Genomic DNA, 18803 nt, shown 5'->3' with positions numbered 1-18803 from the left:
ATGTTTTCAGATTGATTTTCTACCTTAGCCGAGCAGCAGCAGCAGATGCGGGTTTCCCTTGGCGAAGGCGCGGCAGGGAAATCAGCACTGTTAAGAAAGATCACACAAAATCATGTTTAACTTTATGAGAAGTTTTATGTTTGTGACATGGATGAATTACCGTGAAGTTGCGCCTCTGTCTCATCTCTCTTGTTCACTTTCAAAACATCGATTCAGAGGTCTTGCGTTTTGGTCCTTTGTGTGTTCAAATATCAGTGAAGATGAAGCCCTCGGTGAACCTCGGGTCTTCACAGCATCTCCTCCCTGTCCGAGCAAACAGAAGCCACAGAAGGCTTCATTCTCATACTTGAATGCACACGATTCTCCACATCGCACACACTTGCTTCTCTACCGTGTGTTTGGAAATCCCCCAAAACTGCCGAGAGCTGTCTTATTTCTAACATTCAGCGCGATACATCTACAGGTTTTATAAATCTGTTAACGCTCGTAGGGTTGATACAGCTGGATGCCTCCGTTTTCTATTACAGTCAAATGCCAGAACCACTACGAGCCACAGGCTGCTTGTCACACAAAGATACAGCTTGATGGGAAGTGCATCACAGTTTGTTCACTTTCTTGAAGTCCATGGTTATGATAGATGACTGATGATTCTACTCCTTTTCACAGCAGTACAACAAATAAAAATGCATGTAAAAATGCTGTTCAATCCATGAATCCCGATCTGCACCGACCCTCGGAGAACTCAGTCGGGTTTATTGGCCAAGTTTGTGCACGCAAATACGGAATTTATTTTTGCACAAAGTTAACATTTACATTTGTTTTTTGGACCTTTCTTTCAGAAATTACCAGTTTAACTTCAGATGGTGAGGATAGGTCACATGTGTCAAACTCAAGGCCCGGGGGCCAAATGTGGCCTGCCAAATCATTTTGTGTGGCCCTCAAAAGAGAATAGGTCAGACTGTCTAAAAATAAACAGGTCAAACATGTCCTTGGAGCAAAACTACATTTCCCACAATGCAGTAATTGAGACCATTTTAATTAATGTCCTAACTTGTGTTTGATGTTATTATTATTTTTATTCTCTTGGATAGTTTGATCCTTGATTGATGGGCTACTGTGGGTTTAATAACCCGACAAATTAAAAGGATTTATGTTGTAACAGAAACAAACATTTTTTTCTGTGCAACTGTAATGTTTGTAACTTGAATAAGTAATAAATTCAATTACTTAACATTAAGGAGTAGTTACATTTAGTTATATATATTAGTTACATCTGGCCCTTTGAGGACAGCCGTGATGCTGATATGGCCCTCGGTGAAAATGAGTTTGACACCCCTGGAATAGATCAAGCCTTTCCTGTTGGTTAGCGCGGCCATCACCAGACAATTTGATGCTTTTTTGTTTGTTCCTTCCGCATCTGTTTTATTGTGAAACTTAATAGACACTGCTTGGCACGCCAGCTGTTTGAGTCCATGCATGGCCCCCATCAGCATGTCACCACAGCCCCGGTTAAACATTTATAACTATAAATGAATCTGCTTAATATTCACAGAAAAAAAAAATTAGACTCCACATATCTGCCAGAATATGGCCATAAATTGCTTTTTCTTCAGCATAATAAATAACGAATGAGCAGAAACGGAAGAGGGACTCCGTCTATCTTAGTCATACTTTTAAAGATGTACATGTGCCAAAGAACAAATAAATAATAAAAAGTCAGATAATTTACATTTTTCTAGTTTAGCTAAATTTCTTGGTTGAATTCACTGGGGAATTGGTTTCAGGCAGTCGCCTTTTTCTTCCTAAAGAAAGTAGAGGATGGGGAGAGGATTCAGATCTTGTAAACAAAAAGGGGTCATAGTGTAAAGTGTTCTTCGGTTACTGAAGGGGGATTCTGCCCGATTTTAGTGCCTCTAATATCTGTGCTGTGTTTCATGATGCGGAAAATGTGCTTCCATGTACTCAGCTCTTCTTTGTCTGTCCGTGTTTGAAGGTTCCTCTCCTCTTCTTGTCGTCAACCCGGGCGTTGAAGTTACAGATATCGATCTCCGGACTGACGAATTATCAGTCAAAGAAATGTTTCCGCTGTTCCAGGCTTGAAAATAAGGCGGCTGACTTCGTACTTGTATCTCTAGAGAATAAATCTTCGGATGAAGTTGAGACTCGATAATTTGGCTCTTTTTATAGAGGCCAAGTTATTGTTGGCAGACTGGAAAGCTGTTGTTCATTTTAGAAATCAATGCCATTTGTGTTCCCACCTCAAGCTTTTCAGCACCAGTCTCGATGTTTATCTTTTTTTTTTTTTTTTGCCTCGCTGAAACTGTGTCCTCATTCCCTCCCCTCCCCTCTGTTTTTTTCAGCTACTGGAAGGCAGCTTCACATCGCAGGTCAGCCATGAAGTGGATGGGCTTATCTTCCAGCCATGCGGGGTGAGCCTCCATCTATGTGTGACTATTTGTTATTTCTCAAAGCCGTGGCCCCTGCTGCCACGAGTTGATTGTTAGGCACAGATTCCCCTCTTCCACCCAGGCTCCTATACACGCATCAGACAGCTTGTCATTACTACCCGTTGTTTGTCACCGTCTATATCCGTCTTTTCCTCTCCTAATGTAAAGGAAACTGCACTCCTACATGATTTCACATAAACACAGCCCTCTCCGTTAGCAGCTGCACAGTAAAAAAGGACATATGGCCGTTTGTGTTACGGTGGAAACGGCCTTGAATAGTGTGTTGATTTATTTTGTGGCAGAAAAAGCAGAAAATCACTTTAATCTGCGAGTATTACTTTTTTGTTTTCGTCTCCTATAATGGACCCAAGGGCCCACATTCCATGCTGCAGTATGTGAAATATTCTGTGGCTTATAGGATTATTGTGGAAGAGGATAGGATGGTGTTTTAGATACAAAATAAAACAGCGTCTTGCAAAAGTGCCCGACAAATTTTGTATGACAAATATATATCACAGTGTTCCGAACAGAGTTTTTTTCTCCCCCAAAACTTTGATCGCATCACAAATAACACACTTGTGTAGAATGTTTCATCACAAGTTTCCAAGCGCTTTTATGCCACCGACTCCATTCGCGTCACTATTTCTTCATAAATCTTGTACATCGAATCGACTTTTTTTTTTTTTTTTTTTTACACGCAGAATGTGTCTCGTAAAGGTTTCAGCGGCGCGTTCAGGTTGTATCCGCCCAACCTTGACCCTGTGCAGAAGAAGATGTGATGGGGAAAAAACAAACAAACAAAAAACTGATGGATGACATGAGTTCTAGTTCAGCCACATGACATCACCCATTTATTTCCTCCCTCTCGGTGAGAATGTTTGCTATTTTGCTCTCCCCCATATGATTTGTGAAGTAATCATCATACAGTGTGAAGCCGTGGCTATCGCCATCAGGTAGCAACCATTCTCCAGAGAGCTATAATTGAAATTTGGAGGAAGGCAGGTTTACACAGCAGCTCTCTCCACTACGGCGTAGAGCAGATGTCTCTCCCAGTCTGCTAATTGATGCGCTCCTGTCCTGATCAGCATCGCATCATGACGCTCTTATTATTTTAACATGTCATCACACCACTTTGTCTTCTTTTCTACATATGATACTTTTCCTACCTGCTTTTTTTGTGTAGTTAATGCTCCTTTATGAAAATGTGTTGGGGATAAAGTTAGTTTCCTTCCAACTCAACAACATATACAGCACAGTAAGTTTGAGGGAAGAGAACCAAATCATAAAAAAATAAAAATAGGACATTTGTTTCTTTTTTAGCCGCATGTTATGCAAGAGATGCTTCAGAACAATTTTTTTTTTTTAACAACTGTATTGAATTTATGCAGACTCCAGAAAATGGTTTTTAGATTTAGAGCACTGGGTTACTGCTTCTTATGCAGCCCAGCCATTGATTTCTAGTCATATTTATCCTCTTTAGCCTCAGTGAATTTGATGGATTGTGAGTAACAAAGGAAGGTGCTGAAAGCGCTGCGGCTCTCCGGGTATAAGGATGTATGGCGCATTTATCGAACCCACTGGAGAACACTGCAAAAATATCACACACACATCCCCCGGTCATAGATTACGAATCCACCGTTAACCAGAGGTTGTGATTTGTTTTGCAGGGGGCTTCTTCAGCTCTGAAGTGACAGAAACTGGTCTGTCAATAAGAAAACTGTCACAGTCATTCAGACAAGTCGATTTTTTTTTCTCCAGGCTCGTACTATTTTTCATCCCAGTTTAACCCCGTGATTTCATTTCACTGCGCGGCGAGGGGGTTGTCGTATGATACACGCTTTTACTTCAGTAATGGTCGCCGCAGCCCCGGTAGTCCAGCCCGATTTATGAATCTGTGATCGAATGAATCGCTCTCATTCAGATGCTTTTCGGCCGTTTTCCTTGCATCCAATTGGAGGAAATCTCTCCAAAAACTCCTGAAGGTCAGCAGCTGGTTCCCGTCTGGAACAGGAGCTCAGACGAAATGGGTCCAGTTGGAAAAGCTGGTGATTCAAATGTGGGTAAATGGTGATGAAAATAGTCGGCCATCTGATGAAACTCCAAATGAAAACGAATGCAGCTTTTATGTAACAGTGTCTGGCTTCACTAAACAATTAAACAGCTTGTTTACGGGAGTTTTGGTTCGATGGGTTTTCCATAGCTAGAGACTCGTATTATTGTTATAGACGTTAAATGGCACATTATAACACAAACTGTCTTTAGTAATGAACCTATAAGAATTAAAATGGATCAAGTTGTTTCCCCCCCCCCACTCTTTTATCCTTGATCTGCGAATAAGATGTCGACGGTGACATCATCACGACAAGGTCTGCACGCTCATGAACACATCCTCAGCGACCAAATCCAATCGCGATAATAGGGACCATTAACAACCCCAGCGCTGCTGATGTCACGGTGACAGAGTAGACACAACAGCAACACCATAACTAACAAAATGCAAAATAAGAAACGCTGGTTTGTGGGGATGTTGTTTTAAAATAGTCTGTGCTAATTTCAGCTGCTGCATCATCCTCCTCCATTGCCCTCAGCATCACCGTTTTTATGAGCCTCCAAAGAAATGATAGCGAGAGACAAAAGCCTTCCAACTGTCTGCATATCTATACTGGAGAAGAATCTTCCTAGAAGTTATTAAATATTAACTAGGAAAAATTAAGGATATCGGCTGCAGGCGGATAAGAGGACATGGAGTATTGCCACTTTCGCACTTTCTCAGTCAAGCTTTCTCGCTTTTATTTGAAATAAGGCAGTAATAATAATATAAACACAATATTATAGTATTTGAAAAGGATAATAATGCAGTTAATTTTTTTTATATGTTAGCCTTTTTTCTGTATTTACTCAGCATCACACATCAAATGCTAACAGCGAGCCGTGTGTCGTTGGCGTCTCTGCAAACCATCCACGTTTGAGGCGTTTGTGATGGTTTTGAAGTGAAGGAAATGTTTCTCTTTGCAGGATTTGACTGGTTTAATATAAAAATGTTAAAAAAAACAAACCAGTTTCACGTTTTTGACCTTTATCTTGTGTAATCAAGCTATCGATTAAACAACCTACGTTTTCTGTGATTGCTGCACAGCGGGAGCTCTCACGTTGGATTGTAGGGGGAGTCCTTAATTCCAACTCCCCACAGAGTAGAGACACAATTACAGTATTTTCTGCACTATAAGGCACACCTAAAAGTGTTTATCTTCTCAAAAACCAACAGTGCGCCTTATATATGAAAAGAAAAACTTTTTTTTTTTAATGTGCCATTCATTGAAGGTGTGCCTTACAATCCAGTGCGCATCGTTAAACCGATCAATCGATCACGTTGTGATTGCTTTCCAGTCGGCGATCAGGGCAACGCTAATCTTTCCCTGTGTGAGTTGGATTAGGGTTGTCTTGGAGGGGGTTAATCTCAGTGGGGTCTCGCTGCTTTACGTGTGCACTAGCATTAGCGCAAAGGTGGAAACCGCAGAACCCTGCAGTCGCTGGGTGTGTGTGTGTGTGTGTGTTATCGTCACCCAACACATGGTGTCCTTGGAATAAGAACATCTGAAAGATTTTATCTCACGACAGAGCCATTCAACAGATGTTAGAATTGCATATTGGTGAGCACTCCAGATGGTTATCCTTGGATAATAAAATACAGGGAATACTTTTCTGTTATTTCTGCCGTGCTTTAAATGAAAAATGAGTTGTGTTCTTATAGCGCTATGCTGCATTTTCACGGTCACACGTCATTAAACATCCACTTACATTATCAACCGCCCTTGAGTCAAAATGTTTTCTGACCATTATTATTATTAATAATATTCCTATCTGCCTCATTAGCACCCATTAACATGGTAACAGATATAAATGTTTCTGCCTAATCAACTGATTTCATGTCTGTTGTTTGTTTTTTGGGGGTAATTCTTCAACTTAGGAAAGCAGATAGGTTGGATTTACCTGAGTTAAAAGAAAGATGGTATTGAAAAAGAAAAATATGGACAATAAACTTGGTCCTATTTGAATTTTAAAGGCTGCTACTCAACTATTCAGATATTAAAGTTTACATTTGCTGGATTTTACCTCTGGATTAACATCCACATTGACACCATCTCTAAGGTCTCCTCTCTTAAAAATAATTAAACACCATGGTGCACATTTCTACAGCGGTACTTTCAGAGTAAATCTTGTGCTGTATGTATCCAGTGTGCCTTTCTTTGGATTTAGCACCAAAAATACTCTTTCCAAAGGTCAAAAAAGAATTGCTGTATTGATTATTCTTCTTTAAAAGTGCGGATCGCCATTTTTATTTTCTATGAAGAATATACTGTTCTGGGCATTGTACTATTCTGGTTCGATAGTTTCTACCTTGCTTCCCGTCCTGCGTTTTCAATCGAAGTGAAAATGCAGGGCCCTTTTTTTTTCAATCTCTACTTGTAGAAATATGGTTTATACTCCATCCAGCACAACTGAGGCTATTTCTGGATGTTAAAAGGGTAACAAATCTCTTGAACACTGCCGTTCGATAGCTTGTCATCATTGAATGTTTGCTACCCTCCTGGATACTAATAGCTGGTCTCCCTCCTATTTTCCCATTTTGACATTGGGAAAGGTTTACAGCTGGGTTGTTACAACCGTAGCAAAGTTAATCGTTTAAATGAGTGTTTTTATTACAGGATAAAGATATAAACTCTGAAAAAAAAGGTTGTTTTGATCAACCAGATGAGTTTTGTCCCTTATAAGCTTCAGGTTACTTAGTTCTAGTAGTATAAATGGACTAAATTACATGGTATTGAAGCAAACTCTAAGTTTTAATCTGTGTACCCCCCAAAAAAAACAAACTTTGGTTGAACTTGAAACAGAAAACTCCAAAGTCAGCATCGTCTTTCTTCGCGTAGCTATCCTGCTGGTGATTCCTGCAGTCGTGTCATGTCGTTATTTTTGAAAGCTGGCACAATTTAATAAAAGTTTTTTTTTTTCTAAATCCTTTCAGAAGAGATAAAGAAGTCAAATTTTGTTTGTGCAGCTTTTTTTTTTTTAAAAACTGCTGCACACACAAAAGAAAAGAGAGAAATAAATAAGTGCATAAATAAATAAATGAGGCAAAACTCAAGCGTGTCAGAAGTTGGAAGAGGATGGCTATGAAGGCCCCTTTCACCTTTCGTAATGCAGTAAAACTTTAAAATGTAATTAAAAGGTTTGAATCTAAGTTATTGTTTCAACAAAAATACTTGAGTTTTTGTTCATAACCTGGAACTTTTTGGCAGCATTTTCAAGCTGAGGGCGTCAGAAGGTGAGCGTCTGATTCACGTGATTGGTTTCAGCAGAAAGATCTGAATATTATCTATATGGAAGGGACGCATCGTCATGACAACAGTTGAACAGATGTCAAGGCATTTAATTCATTAAGTTATCATCAGGTGAATTGTAGATTAAAGCTTTTCTTGGGTTCTTTGTTCTAGCTTTGATGCTCCAGACGACACGTCCGATGTTTTCTCCTGCAGTTCACCTCAGGTTTTTGTTTTTTTTCTCTCTCCTCTCTTCAGACTTGAAATTACTACCTTGAAACGACAAGCAATTTTCTATGCAGTGGAATAATATTACAGGAAAATGAATTTGATCGAGTAGAAATGTGTTCCCAAATGGAGGGCTGGATTTGAAGGTCTGTTTTTTGCACCTCGATAACGAAGCTCTTGTTTTGTACGTGCAGACACTTCTTGACAACACTAACAATAGTAATGAAAGTGTGAGTCCGGCTGGCAACGCTCGCCCATTTAGCGGTGAATTTGAAGGTTGTCTATTCATCTAGCGTCTGATTGCGTTGATGTGGCGTTGTTATGGCTCTGCTGATTTGGATTAACCGAAAGCAAATTTCACCCAGGTTGAAAATAAAGAAGCCGCACTTTAGCGTGCAAGAATGGTAACACAGGTCTCAACGGATCCTCGGAGTCACGGATTTAGCAGGTTGTTACTACGCATTCACTTTTAGGTGTTTGCAGGGCCTGTTGTTGTTTTACAAAGTGTGTATAAAACTGGCAATCCATTTGTGTTGATAGAAATGGATCCTATTAGCAGTTCTGTTGCCTGAGTCTGGAAGCACTAAATTAAATGTAAAACAAACCCCTTGCATTCAAAGCTCCAGTTGCTCTAGTACGTCAATCAGATTGATAATCTTTGGGGGTGTTTAAAAGGTTTATTTAGCTTTAGAAATAGGATTTTTACTTCTGTTTAAAAGGCTAAATGCAGAGCATTTCAATATATAGAGTATTTACTAAGGAAAATTGTATAGTGGAAAGTAGAGAGTAGCTGAACATGTTAGACAAGCGTAGTACGAGTACACAGATCTTTTACGTAACTACTGGACTCCATTCAATCACTGCTTTTTTACTTTAGTGTTTTATTTCTTCAGGTGTTCGTACCGCTTTTCTTTCTCGATCTTTGATTGATTGTCGGACTCGATCGCTAGATGTACATATTTAATTTCTCTTTTGAGCTGTGTGAGTGAAATAAATCATCTTTACAAGTGGTTATTTTGACGCCTGTGCAGCATCGCATAACTAACCGCATTGAAAAATGTTCCTTTTCCACACCCACGGCTTCAAGAGAAAAGATGTATTCAGTCAAGGCTTGTTCAAAAGAAATGTGGCCTCCTTTCCTTCCCTCCAGCTCGCCGTGGTGAATAGCCTTTGTGGAGCGTCCTGGTTTCAAAGCCCAGGAAGGCCACCTCCCACGTGGACAAAGCAGAAGGACACCCCACTTTACAACTAAAATGTGCATTATTTAAGTTTTTTTTTAGTTAAGAAGTCATATAGTCTAAATGAAATCACTCTTATTGGAGTCGGTGTAATCAAACATTTCGTAGTAACTGAGGCGATTGTCTGTAAGTCCCATTTTTTCCCAAGCGAAATGTCCTTGAGGGAATTCCATCCAAGTTGGCACCAACGTCCACTTGTAGTGGAGTTTAGCTGCTTTCAACTGATGCCAGAAAATGGACATAGCATTCTACTGTCATGGTTTATCTTACAACATTTAAAAACTTCTTTCTGACATCACAGTGTAAACATGGTCAATTCATCCTTTATTCCATTGTTGCACCCCGATCAGTTTTTGTGTGCAGATGCATACAGCAATTATTTTACTGATATCTTTGCCCTATCATGTAGGTTGATCAGCGCTTTAGTAGCAGGATTGTTTTTATTTTGTTTAAAACAAGGTGTTGAAATGTTTGTCTTTGCATAGAAAAGACCTCTATGGTTCCAAATATACAAAACCCGTTCTCTGCATTTTGTGGGAGTACTGATGAGTACTGAGTCGTTTTTTTAAGAAGTCCTTCCATAAGGGAGCATTAATGGGCGGGGCCCAGAAGTCCTTATTTGGTCAAGTGCTGTGACACTGTGATCCCGTCTCCTTTTTTCCGCACATTCCTCGGAGTAGACTTCTGTTACCGAGCAACCTGAGAGTGACGGAATCTGATCATCTGCTCCCGCCTCCACCCATCAAGCCTTTACATTTCACATGTTCCAGTGCACTTGTTTCTTGTCCTCTGAAATGTCAGGCGTGCATAAATAATCAAAGTGATGGAGGAAAGCAAGTTTTGTTCGGTTACGTGTCATATGTTGCATCACTGTGAAACAGTGGTGATTGAAAATGTGCAAATGTGTTGAATCATAATTTGTCATCCTGGAATGTGTGTGTGTGTGTGTGTGTGTCTGTTTCTGTTTGTGTGCTTCCACCATGAAAGAGTCTCCATAATCATTTCATCTATTTTTGTTTGTGTTGTCAATACCCAAACTAATTTGTAACCTAAGATCAATTTATTTCCGTGTCCTGCTGCTTTAGACGGTTAGAAACCAACAGTGAATCATAAAGGGAGCCTAATTTGTTCAAGGATCATTAATGGTGACTTGTTTAAAAATTCTGTTTTAGCTCACTAATTATTCATCCATTAAATGTGCAGAGTTATGCATTGACAAAAAGGAACAGCTGCTCATGAAACCACGATGTCACCGTTGTTCCCTGGAAGCAGCGTTTGTGTGTATTTATCCCCCAGCAAAGCTTCCCATCATTTATTTTTTCTTTCTGGATCGGGTGTCCCCACAGAGATACAAGGCCGGGAGGTGTGATGACATCCTTAAATGGAAGCCACCCAATCTGAACTCTGTCGACTTTCGTCTCAAGATCACCCAAGTTGGAGGAGAAGGGTAAGTCACTGTTGCCGGGGAAACACTCTGCCTGATGAATCTAATAGGACATATCACTTGTGTGACACTAGAATACTTTGGAGTCATCCAGACACACACACATGTACAGAATGTGTGTGTTTGTGTTCGTCTATGTCCATGCAAAACAATCAAAAGTATTTTCTATATCCATGCAGCCATTGAACGTTGTGTCCTGACTATTATTACATTCACATCACAAAACTATTATTCAAAACTCATACCTACTCAAGTTCATGCACAACCTGCACATTTTATGGTGGAGCGGAATGAGACATCACGAGTCATGAATCTTTGTTGCAATGCGTTAAATTTGAATCGTGTAGTTATTGATTGTGTAAAAGAGAACTCTGCGCGTTCCATTTCTTTTCTGGTATTACGCTTATTATCTTCTCCGGCATAAATAATTCAGACCCACCGGTGCTTACCCGAGCCCTTATCCTGATAAATATGAGATCTTTGCAGAGAATTGTGCGCTAGAAGCGACTGCAAATTTCTACGGCCCTTAAACATGAACTTGTGTCTGATGTGAAATACTAACTAATAGCACCGTTGTCTAAAAGTCAGTACTTTTTATTGTAGATTTATGAAACCAATTCAAATCCAAAACATTTCTAGGGTTGGGACTTTATGCCACTCATGAATTACCACGAAATTTCGTATAGACATCCATTTTCGAACACCGTCAGTCTTTGCTTTTGGTTTTTTCCAGATTGGGAATCGTTACGATGGACCGTTTGAGCCACATTAGAGGGTCTGGCACAGGTTTTAGACCGTGTGCATGTCTTGGCACAAACCCACCCTATTTATGACCGGATTAGGGTCCAGAGTCTTTCTCAAGGATCCTTCAGCATGTAAACTCTTTGGACTGGGGATCAAAACCTCCAAACTTCCGATGGGTAGACTAAGAATCTAAGCTAAGCCACAGATAAGAGCTAGTTACATGCCTCAATCTTCAGATGAACTGCCAGGTAAGTTGCTCCAGACGGTCATAGTACCCAAAAAACTTTTGGCGATCCAGTGGCTATTTCTTGTATGGCTACCAGAAAGTCAAAACTTTGGACATAAACATCAGAACAACTTTTGGATTACTTTGCAGACCTTCGTGATTCCCAGAGAATGAATCTTAGAGATACCTATGTTCCCCTGACATTTCTTTGACCACAGAAGAACATTTCTAGACATACTTTCGCTGACATTGGTGTTTAGCTCATATCATCACACTTCGGTACAGTCTCAAATTTCGGCTGGAAAGGCCACACAGACTCACTCTTGTTTTGTTCCACGCTCAGTGTGTGAGCATTGTCGAATTCTAGACAAACAGACCCATAGCAATGAGCTTTCTGGTCATCCTGCCCTTTTTTTTCTTGATTGTCCCGGCTTTTGTAGTCATGAGCGTGCTACCATTTACCACCAACAGACTGAGAGGAGCGCAGCAGGGCAGAGCCACTCATTTTACTCCAAAGCCAGACAGCAGGCCGGCTAGTGAGCTGCTCCCTGTGTGTGGGAGTACACAGACGAATATTGTTGTCATTCGAAAATGTTCTGATATTTTCCCTAAAAGATGAATTTCGCTGGCGGTGGAGTGCTCAACAGACCTCACTCAGACTCAGAGTAGTCTGATTCAGATGTCTTTAGTTACAGTCTGAGAGAGAGGGGGAGAGATATGGACAGACATGTAAGAAAGCAACAACTGTTTATTCATCAGCCCACACAATCAATCCTTGAGCACGTCTTTGTGTACCGCCGAGACATACAGCCTTGCAAGTTTTATTACCTTCTCCGAAGGCAAGCGCAGAGGCAGATGGTGATTATTGTGCAGCGGGAAAAATGAAGAGGTGAAAAAGAACAAAATGGAAAGATGATGCACTTCCAGGAAGCACGCCAGTGCCCAGTCTCAGTTGCGGATTTGGACGCTGTCAAGTATTGTTGAGTTTGCCTAAATTACAGATAATATGAGATGACTTTACGTATGAAGAGGTCATGACTAATGGTTATGCCACTATTCATTAGCCACGCAGCGATTACCAAGACCCAGAAAAGGGGGGAAAAAAAGAGAGCCGTCTGACAGGTTTTGATTAGCTCTCTAGAGACCTGCATCCTCGCTTCTGGTTGCTAGTATTTCTACTCTGTCTACTCAAGTGTCATTACAGCATCCCAGTCCATATATCCTATAAAGGAGCCAAAGCCAAGACTGTCAAGCCAAATAAAGCTAACAAACGTGATCAATGCTTTCCAATTTCTATCGGCGACTGCATTACCGTGAGAATTCATCTCAGCGGTGACATTCCACGTGCAGAACCGCCACGAGGTCGACACTCACGGAGGCTCTGCATGGTCTTTTTTGTAAGATGCTGTGTCTCTGAGCCTCTGGTCGTACCTTTCAGCTGTCGGCAAAGCATGACGGATTCTGCCGAGCAAATATGGAGCCTGTCTTTAGACTCTAAACTATCGTGAATGGATTTTTCTGTGTTGACACACAGATTTCTGGATTGTGGATTCGGTGTTCTGATCACCTGGCTGTCTCCAGTTGGCACCAAATCAAAGGAAGTGCGTTCCCTGAGCAGCTCTGTGTTCCCATTGTGGAGTTTAATGTCAAACTGCTCACTGTTGTACTTATATTTATAGCCTGTGTTCACACTACCGATCCGTTATTATTCAGCGTGTCCCTTTCTATTTGTAGGATGTCACAATGGTCTGTGAAGACATGCTGTGAGAGATTGCCATTACTGTATACCTTCTGAATTACTTACACTGCCAATGGCACTCACTCACCTTTTTCATTTTCATTCATTTGAACATAAAAATTCTGATTAAGTGATGTCAAAAAACAACAAGGCACTTTACGACTCTACAGATGTTATTCAAACCGTGCATTAAGGCATGTTTTTCGATGATTTCTAGCTAATAACACACAGTCTTTGAAGGATATCTTGTCTATAGGATCAGTTTTTTTTTATATTTCTGGTATATTCATGAAATCAATCAACTCAGTAAAGAATATAATAATCATCTTTTATTGCAGAGCAGCGCATCCACAAGGATGCTCTGAGGAAACTTAAGTCAATATGTAATGTACAATTTGTCTTACAATCATTCTATCCCTATCTTGAGGGAAATACCCGTGTCCATATGTAATGAGACATAGCTTATCCACCTCTCCATTAAGACCGATTGAGTGAAATTGCACACATCCTTTGTGAGGCCCTAAAGATGTGCATCTCATAATTGGTTCCTTCAGTTTATCTATTGATAAATGTCATTAGACACATTTGAACAAGTGATTTTCTGGTGGTTATGCTATTATTCTTTTTGAAATGAGTCTCTTTCATTCCCCCCATCAGAACAACGCAATTCCAATCGTTTTGGGGTTGTTTTTTTAACATCGGTAATTAGCTTAATTTTCCATGTTTTTTTTAAAGTTTTTTTTTGATTCATAAATCATTTAACACATTGTTGGAGCTGTCGTGTTGCAACACTTTGATTTCACACTGTTCAAAGGCCACAGTGACATTTAACAGCATCTTGATTGCTTAAACAAAAGCTCCTGCCTTGTGTTAAACTACTTGCGTCACCTCGCGTCATCTGACCCTGGGCCAAAAAAGTTCCACTTTATCTCACCGCAAAGACAACAGTTCGACGGACGACCGTGTTCATTTTACTCCGGTATTGACATTCCACTCTTGTGTTCGGCCGCACAGAAGGGAAATTGAGCCGGTGCTCTACACATAAACAAACCGCTGTTGAGATAAAGAAGCGTTTCCCGCCGCTCTCGTTCATCACTTAGACGTTTTCAATGAGCCTTCTGTTGTGTTATTCCAGATGACCTTGTCTTTGAGAAAAATACTTATGTCTTGAAATGAGTTTTGGAAAGGAAGAGCCTTCTTTCTTTGTACGCCCTTTTGACTTTCCTTACTTTCCTTTTGTTTCACTTCTCTTGGACGACAATAGAGCCATTTTTGTTACTGACAGGCCAACACAAGGGTCAACTGATATACTCATCTCTATTGCAAGTTTGCTGGCAATCATCTGGTCTTTCAGAGCCCTGAGTTTTAATCTGCATTGCGCTATGATGTTTTTATTTAGCTGAATAACGTCAATGGAGCGTCAACAAGCGAGCGTTCGGTTTATAGTCTCATCTGATTCCTAATTCGTTCACAGGATCTGGAAACAACCCAACCGTGTCATACTGTTGCTTTAGAAAACTGCGTCATGATCTCTACATCTTGTGTCGTGCTTTTTGACACTCGCCACGTTAATCCTCGGTATTATTAGAACCAATGACGAGAACGGACTTAATGTCTTGGCGCTCGACCATGCCCATCAGTGCATGACTATTTGGCTCTCTTAATGTCTGCTGCTGCTTCCTTCCTGCTTGTGCCAGCTATCATTACCCAGCAGGGGGGCTCGGGTGGACGGAAACATGGTGTCTTGAAGTCTCTGAATGGGGGTGCATTAGACCAAGTAGCCACGCTGTTGTTCTACCATTAATTGAGCTTCCTAGTTCTAAAAATGGTGAACTCGCAGGAGATCAGAGCCGGTGTTACTCGACTCGGTCCAAGGACACAGCGTGTGATTAAGACATCTGTTGGGCGTGATCTCCGAGCGATGATCGCTCTAGAACGGGGACTAAAACGTGTCAAGGGTTCGCAGATGGAGACAGAGTGTTGTATCTACTTCAATCCTCAATCTTTATGTTCTACATAATTATTATTACTGCCTTAAATCCACCCACATTCTGTTTCTTTTTTGAGTTGAAAAACATCAAACTGCACCGAGACAGACGGGCTCAGAGAGGTGTCATCTCACATCTCTCCTGTTCTGTTACTAGCTAGAAAATGGAAATGGTGGAGTGATTTCTTTGCACCTTTTTTTTTTTTTTCTTTCACCACTATACTCTGAGACCGAAGGTGTTTTTTGAGGGGTGTTAACTATGATCTTTTTATCTTTATAGGCTATTAACGGAGTCTATCGGCTTGCTGTACGTCGGCAACCATGACGGGCCCTTTGCAAAGATGAAGGTGAGAACATAAATGTGCTGCTATGTTCAATTCCAACAATTCCCATGCTTCCCTCTGTCATGATGCAAGAGAAGAAGAGGGATCCACAGTTTGGCAAATTATAGCTTTTTATTTTCCTCTGTTACTTGTTGAAATGAATAATTTTATTGGTTTCATTAGGATTATAATTATTTTACTGATGATTAACACTCAAGCAATGACTGAGGCATTTACCACCAAGCTCTCTTTTCAAATAGATTTTTATTGCAAATATTTCTCTGTTGTGCATTTTTAATCAAATCCCGATTAAATAAAGCTTCTTTCCTGTCTCGTATTAAATTTATGTTGATAGAAACTTATCGCTTCCTCCAGAGTTACAAGTTTCATCAGTGGAAATCTGCATTTCCTTTTGAGTTTATCTTCTGAAGAGAAATCATCTTCTTGCACTTATTCATATGATCGATTCTTCTTTGTTCTTTGGGTTGTTTTTGGTTTTTTCCATTCTGTGGGAAGTTCCGTTGGTGGGGAGACTGTTTGCTTCTCCCAAGGTTTTTGGAGAGTAGTCGTATGTGTAGTTGGGAATGTTGAGCTTGGCAGACTCCAACATTCCACCTTCTTATTACATTATCCAATAGTCTCTGTTTGGATGCACATTTCTTAAAATACTTCTTTTAATAGTGTATAGTTTTCTTTTTCCATTTGTCAAAGTCACGGTTTAGAAACGGTAAATGACGATAAATTTCCTTTCCCTTGCCAGTTCCCATGTATCCGCTCTGGGCTACGTAACGGAACCAGGTAGCGTCTGTGTTCGCTGCTCCATCTCTGAAGCTCCTCTCAGGGAGACGAGCAAACGCTGCAGCCCTGAGGTCATCTTCTCTCAGCTTTCATGGTGCTATTTTTGTTGTGAAACGCGTTTCGCAGTCAATCCAAGTGTGAATATGCTAAATAAAAATGCTAATTTAATTCCGGTGCAGGACAAATGCAACTTGTAATTCCAGCAGGCTAAATGCTATTCCCTGACAGAGCTTTGTATGCAGTGACCCGTTTGCGCAGCATGTCCGTGTTTGTGCATGTAATAGTAGTCTGGATGTGCCCACGGTCATGTTTGTTATGCTTCTCACTTAGATGTAATTAGATGTGCACCCACTTGAAGTTGAAAACATCAATTTTATGGGGGGGGGGGGTGTTTTAATTTTTTCCATTTCGATGGTTAGTTTGACTCGGTTGGATTTTGGCACAAACGCTTATTAAAAACTTTTTAGCACACCTTTCTTCACTCAGCATCAGGTACTGAAATGATGCCTTCTTTATATTCAGGATTGGGCTTTGCTTGTAATTATTTTGTTGTTGTTTCCATGGTTACAATTTGAATTCAGGCTCATTCTGCGAGTGGGATTTGTCTCAGATGAGGCGTTTCCAGGGCATAACTCAAAAAAAAAAAAAAAAATAGTGAACAAGCATGCTTTGAGGCAGGGGTGGGATTATTTCATACTTGTATTTTATGTCAACTAACTTCTTGTTTTTTCATTTGGAAAGATAGTAATGCTAAATGCAAGCGGTTTACTTTCTTCAAGAGGGTTCAGGCACAAGGGATTAGCCGTCGGTCCTTCAGTCGATATCAGTTCAGTCGCAGGGTTTTTGTCTTTATTGAATCAAATTCACCGCTGATCTAATGCTTCGTTCCTTACACTCCTGATGCCTTCAGGGACTTGCTAAAATGACTTTTGAGACAGAGTACTGAAGGTGAAGAGTAAATATTTTAAGAAGGTAGAACAACTTTGAAACTTTCTGTGTTTCCAGTATATATTTACGGTTGTTGTCTGTCAGACCTTCAGATGCATTTTCTTTGACAATTTCTCGCTTTATACTCATCAGGTTTTGTACAGATTAAACAAATGATATGAAACTGCCAGATAGTGAACTTTACAGACGCCTTTAGGTGGTTTATCTCTGTTCCTGTCTTGGTTCTTAACAAACTAGCAGCGGCTGCAGCATCATTTAGTTGTTACAGAATGTTTTCAGACTTTCTCGGCTCCTTAATTGGGACAGTTGTGCCTCCTAGTAAAGGTGGAAATGTTAAAGCCTGGTTTTAATTGCTATTGATTTCCCTCTATGTTTAATTTCAATACTTGGTGACGTCGTCTCCATATGCAGAGCTGCATGTGGCCTCAGCTCATTAATCATACATGGTTTGAACGTTGCCTGACAGATCGGGTCGCCAGAGACGGAGATAAGAGTAGCTCACTGTCAGAGACCGGCTGCTTTGATGAAGCGGTGAGGGTTCATTCCTGTGGCCACAACCTGCAGAGTTGGTTCATTTTCCTCATCAATAATTTCCCCAACTATATGCATCATCAAGGGAGACTTCCAATGATTTGTTTCTCTATTTAATGAACAGTGAACTGCAATTAAAGAAAGCGTGAGGAGGTTCGTTTCCTGTTCGTTCTGTTAGATTTGTTACCCACTGCTTCTGTAAACGACAGAAGTAATAATTGCGTAATGTTAGTTGTGAGTATAAAAACCGCATGCTAATGCTTCCCATTAGCATTCAGCCAAGCAACACATGAAAACAAAGAAATTAATTAAAAGATTCAGGGGGTATGATCAGGTTTTTTCCCCACACTTGTGTCTTTTGTAACTTCTTGAGCTGATATTTTGCATTTAATTTCTCTCCGTTACTTTACTGACATGCTTTTCCGTCTCCGTTACTTTACTTACTGTTTCATCTCCGTTACTTTACTTACTCTGTTTTGTCTCCGTTACTTTACTTACTGTTTCATCTCCGTTACTTTACTTACTCTGTTTTGTCTCCGTTACTTAGACTTTGTCTCGTCTGTTACTTTACTTACTCTGTTTTGTCTCCGTTACTTTACTTAGACTTTGTCTCGTCTGTTACTTTACTTACTCTGTTTTGTCTCTGTTACTTTACTTACTGTTTCATCTCCGTTACTTTACCTAAACTCTGTTTTGTCTCCGTTACTTACACTCTGTTTCGTCTCCGTTACTTTACATACACTTTGTTTCGTCTCCGTTACGCTCCTGAGATCCGACACAACAGTCGGTTTGAATGCGTCGGATAATGATTGCTATAATATAAAACTGCCAAG

General features: G+C 40.4%; 1 protein-coding gene across 1 annotated transcript in view; it reads left to right on the top strand.

The window, feature by feature from the left end:
- The window catches only part of rngtt (RNA guanylyltransferase and 5'-phosphatase), a 64711-nt gene that overhangs the window by 41360 nt on the left and 4548 nt on the right, over positions 1-18803 (top strand). Inside the window, exons 12-14 of the mRNA XM_068343168.1 lie at positions 2361-2429; positions 10578-10678; positions 15651-15717. Coding sequence (XP_068199269.1) covers positions 2361-2429; positions 10578-10678; positions 15651-15717 — 237 coding nt within the window. The remainder of the gene's footprint in view (positions 1-2360; positions 2430-10577; positions 10679-15650; positions 15718-18803) is intronic.

Source organism: Antennarius striatus, chromosome 19 (assembly GCF_040054535.1).
Source record: "Antennarius striatus isolate MH-2024 chromosome 19, ASM4005453v1, whole genome shotgun sequence".
In the NCBI taxonomy this organism is placed as follows: Eukaryota; Metazoa; Chordata; class Actinopteri; order Lophiiformes; family Antennariidae; genus Antennarius; species Antennarius striatus.
This window is presented reverse-complemented; position numbering and strand designations above follow the sequence as displayed.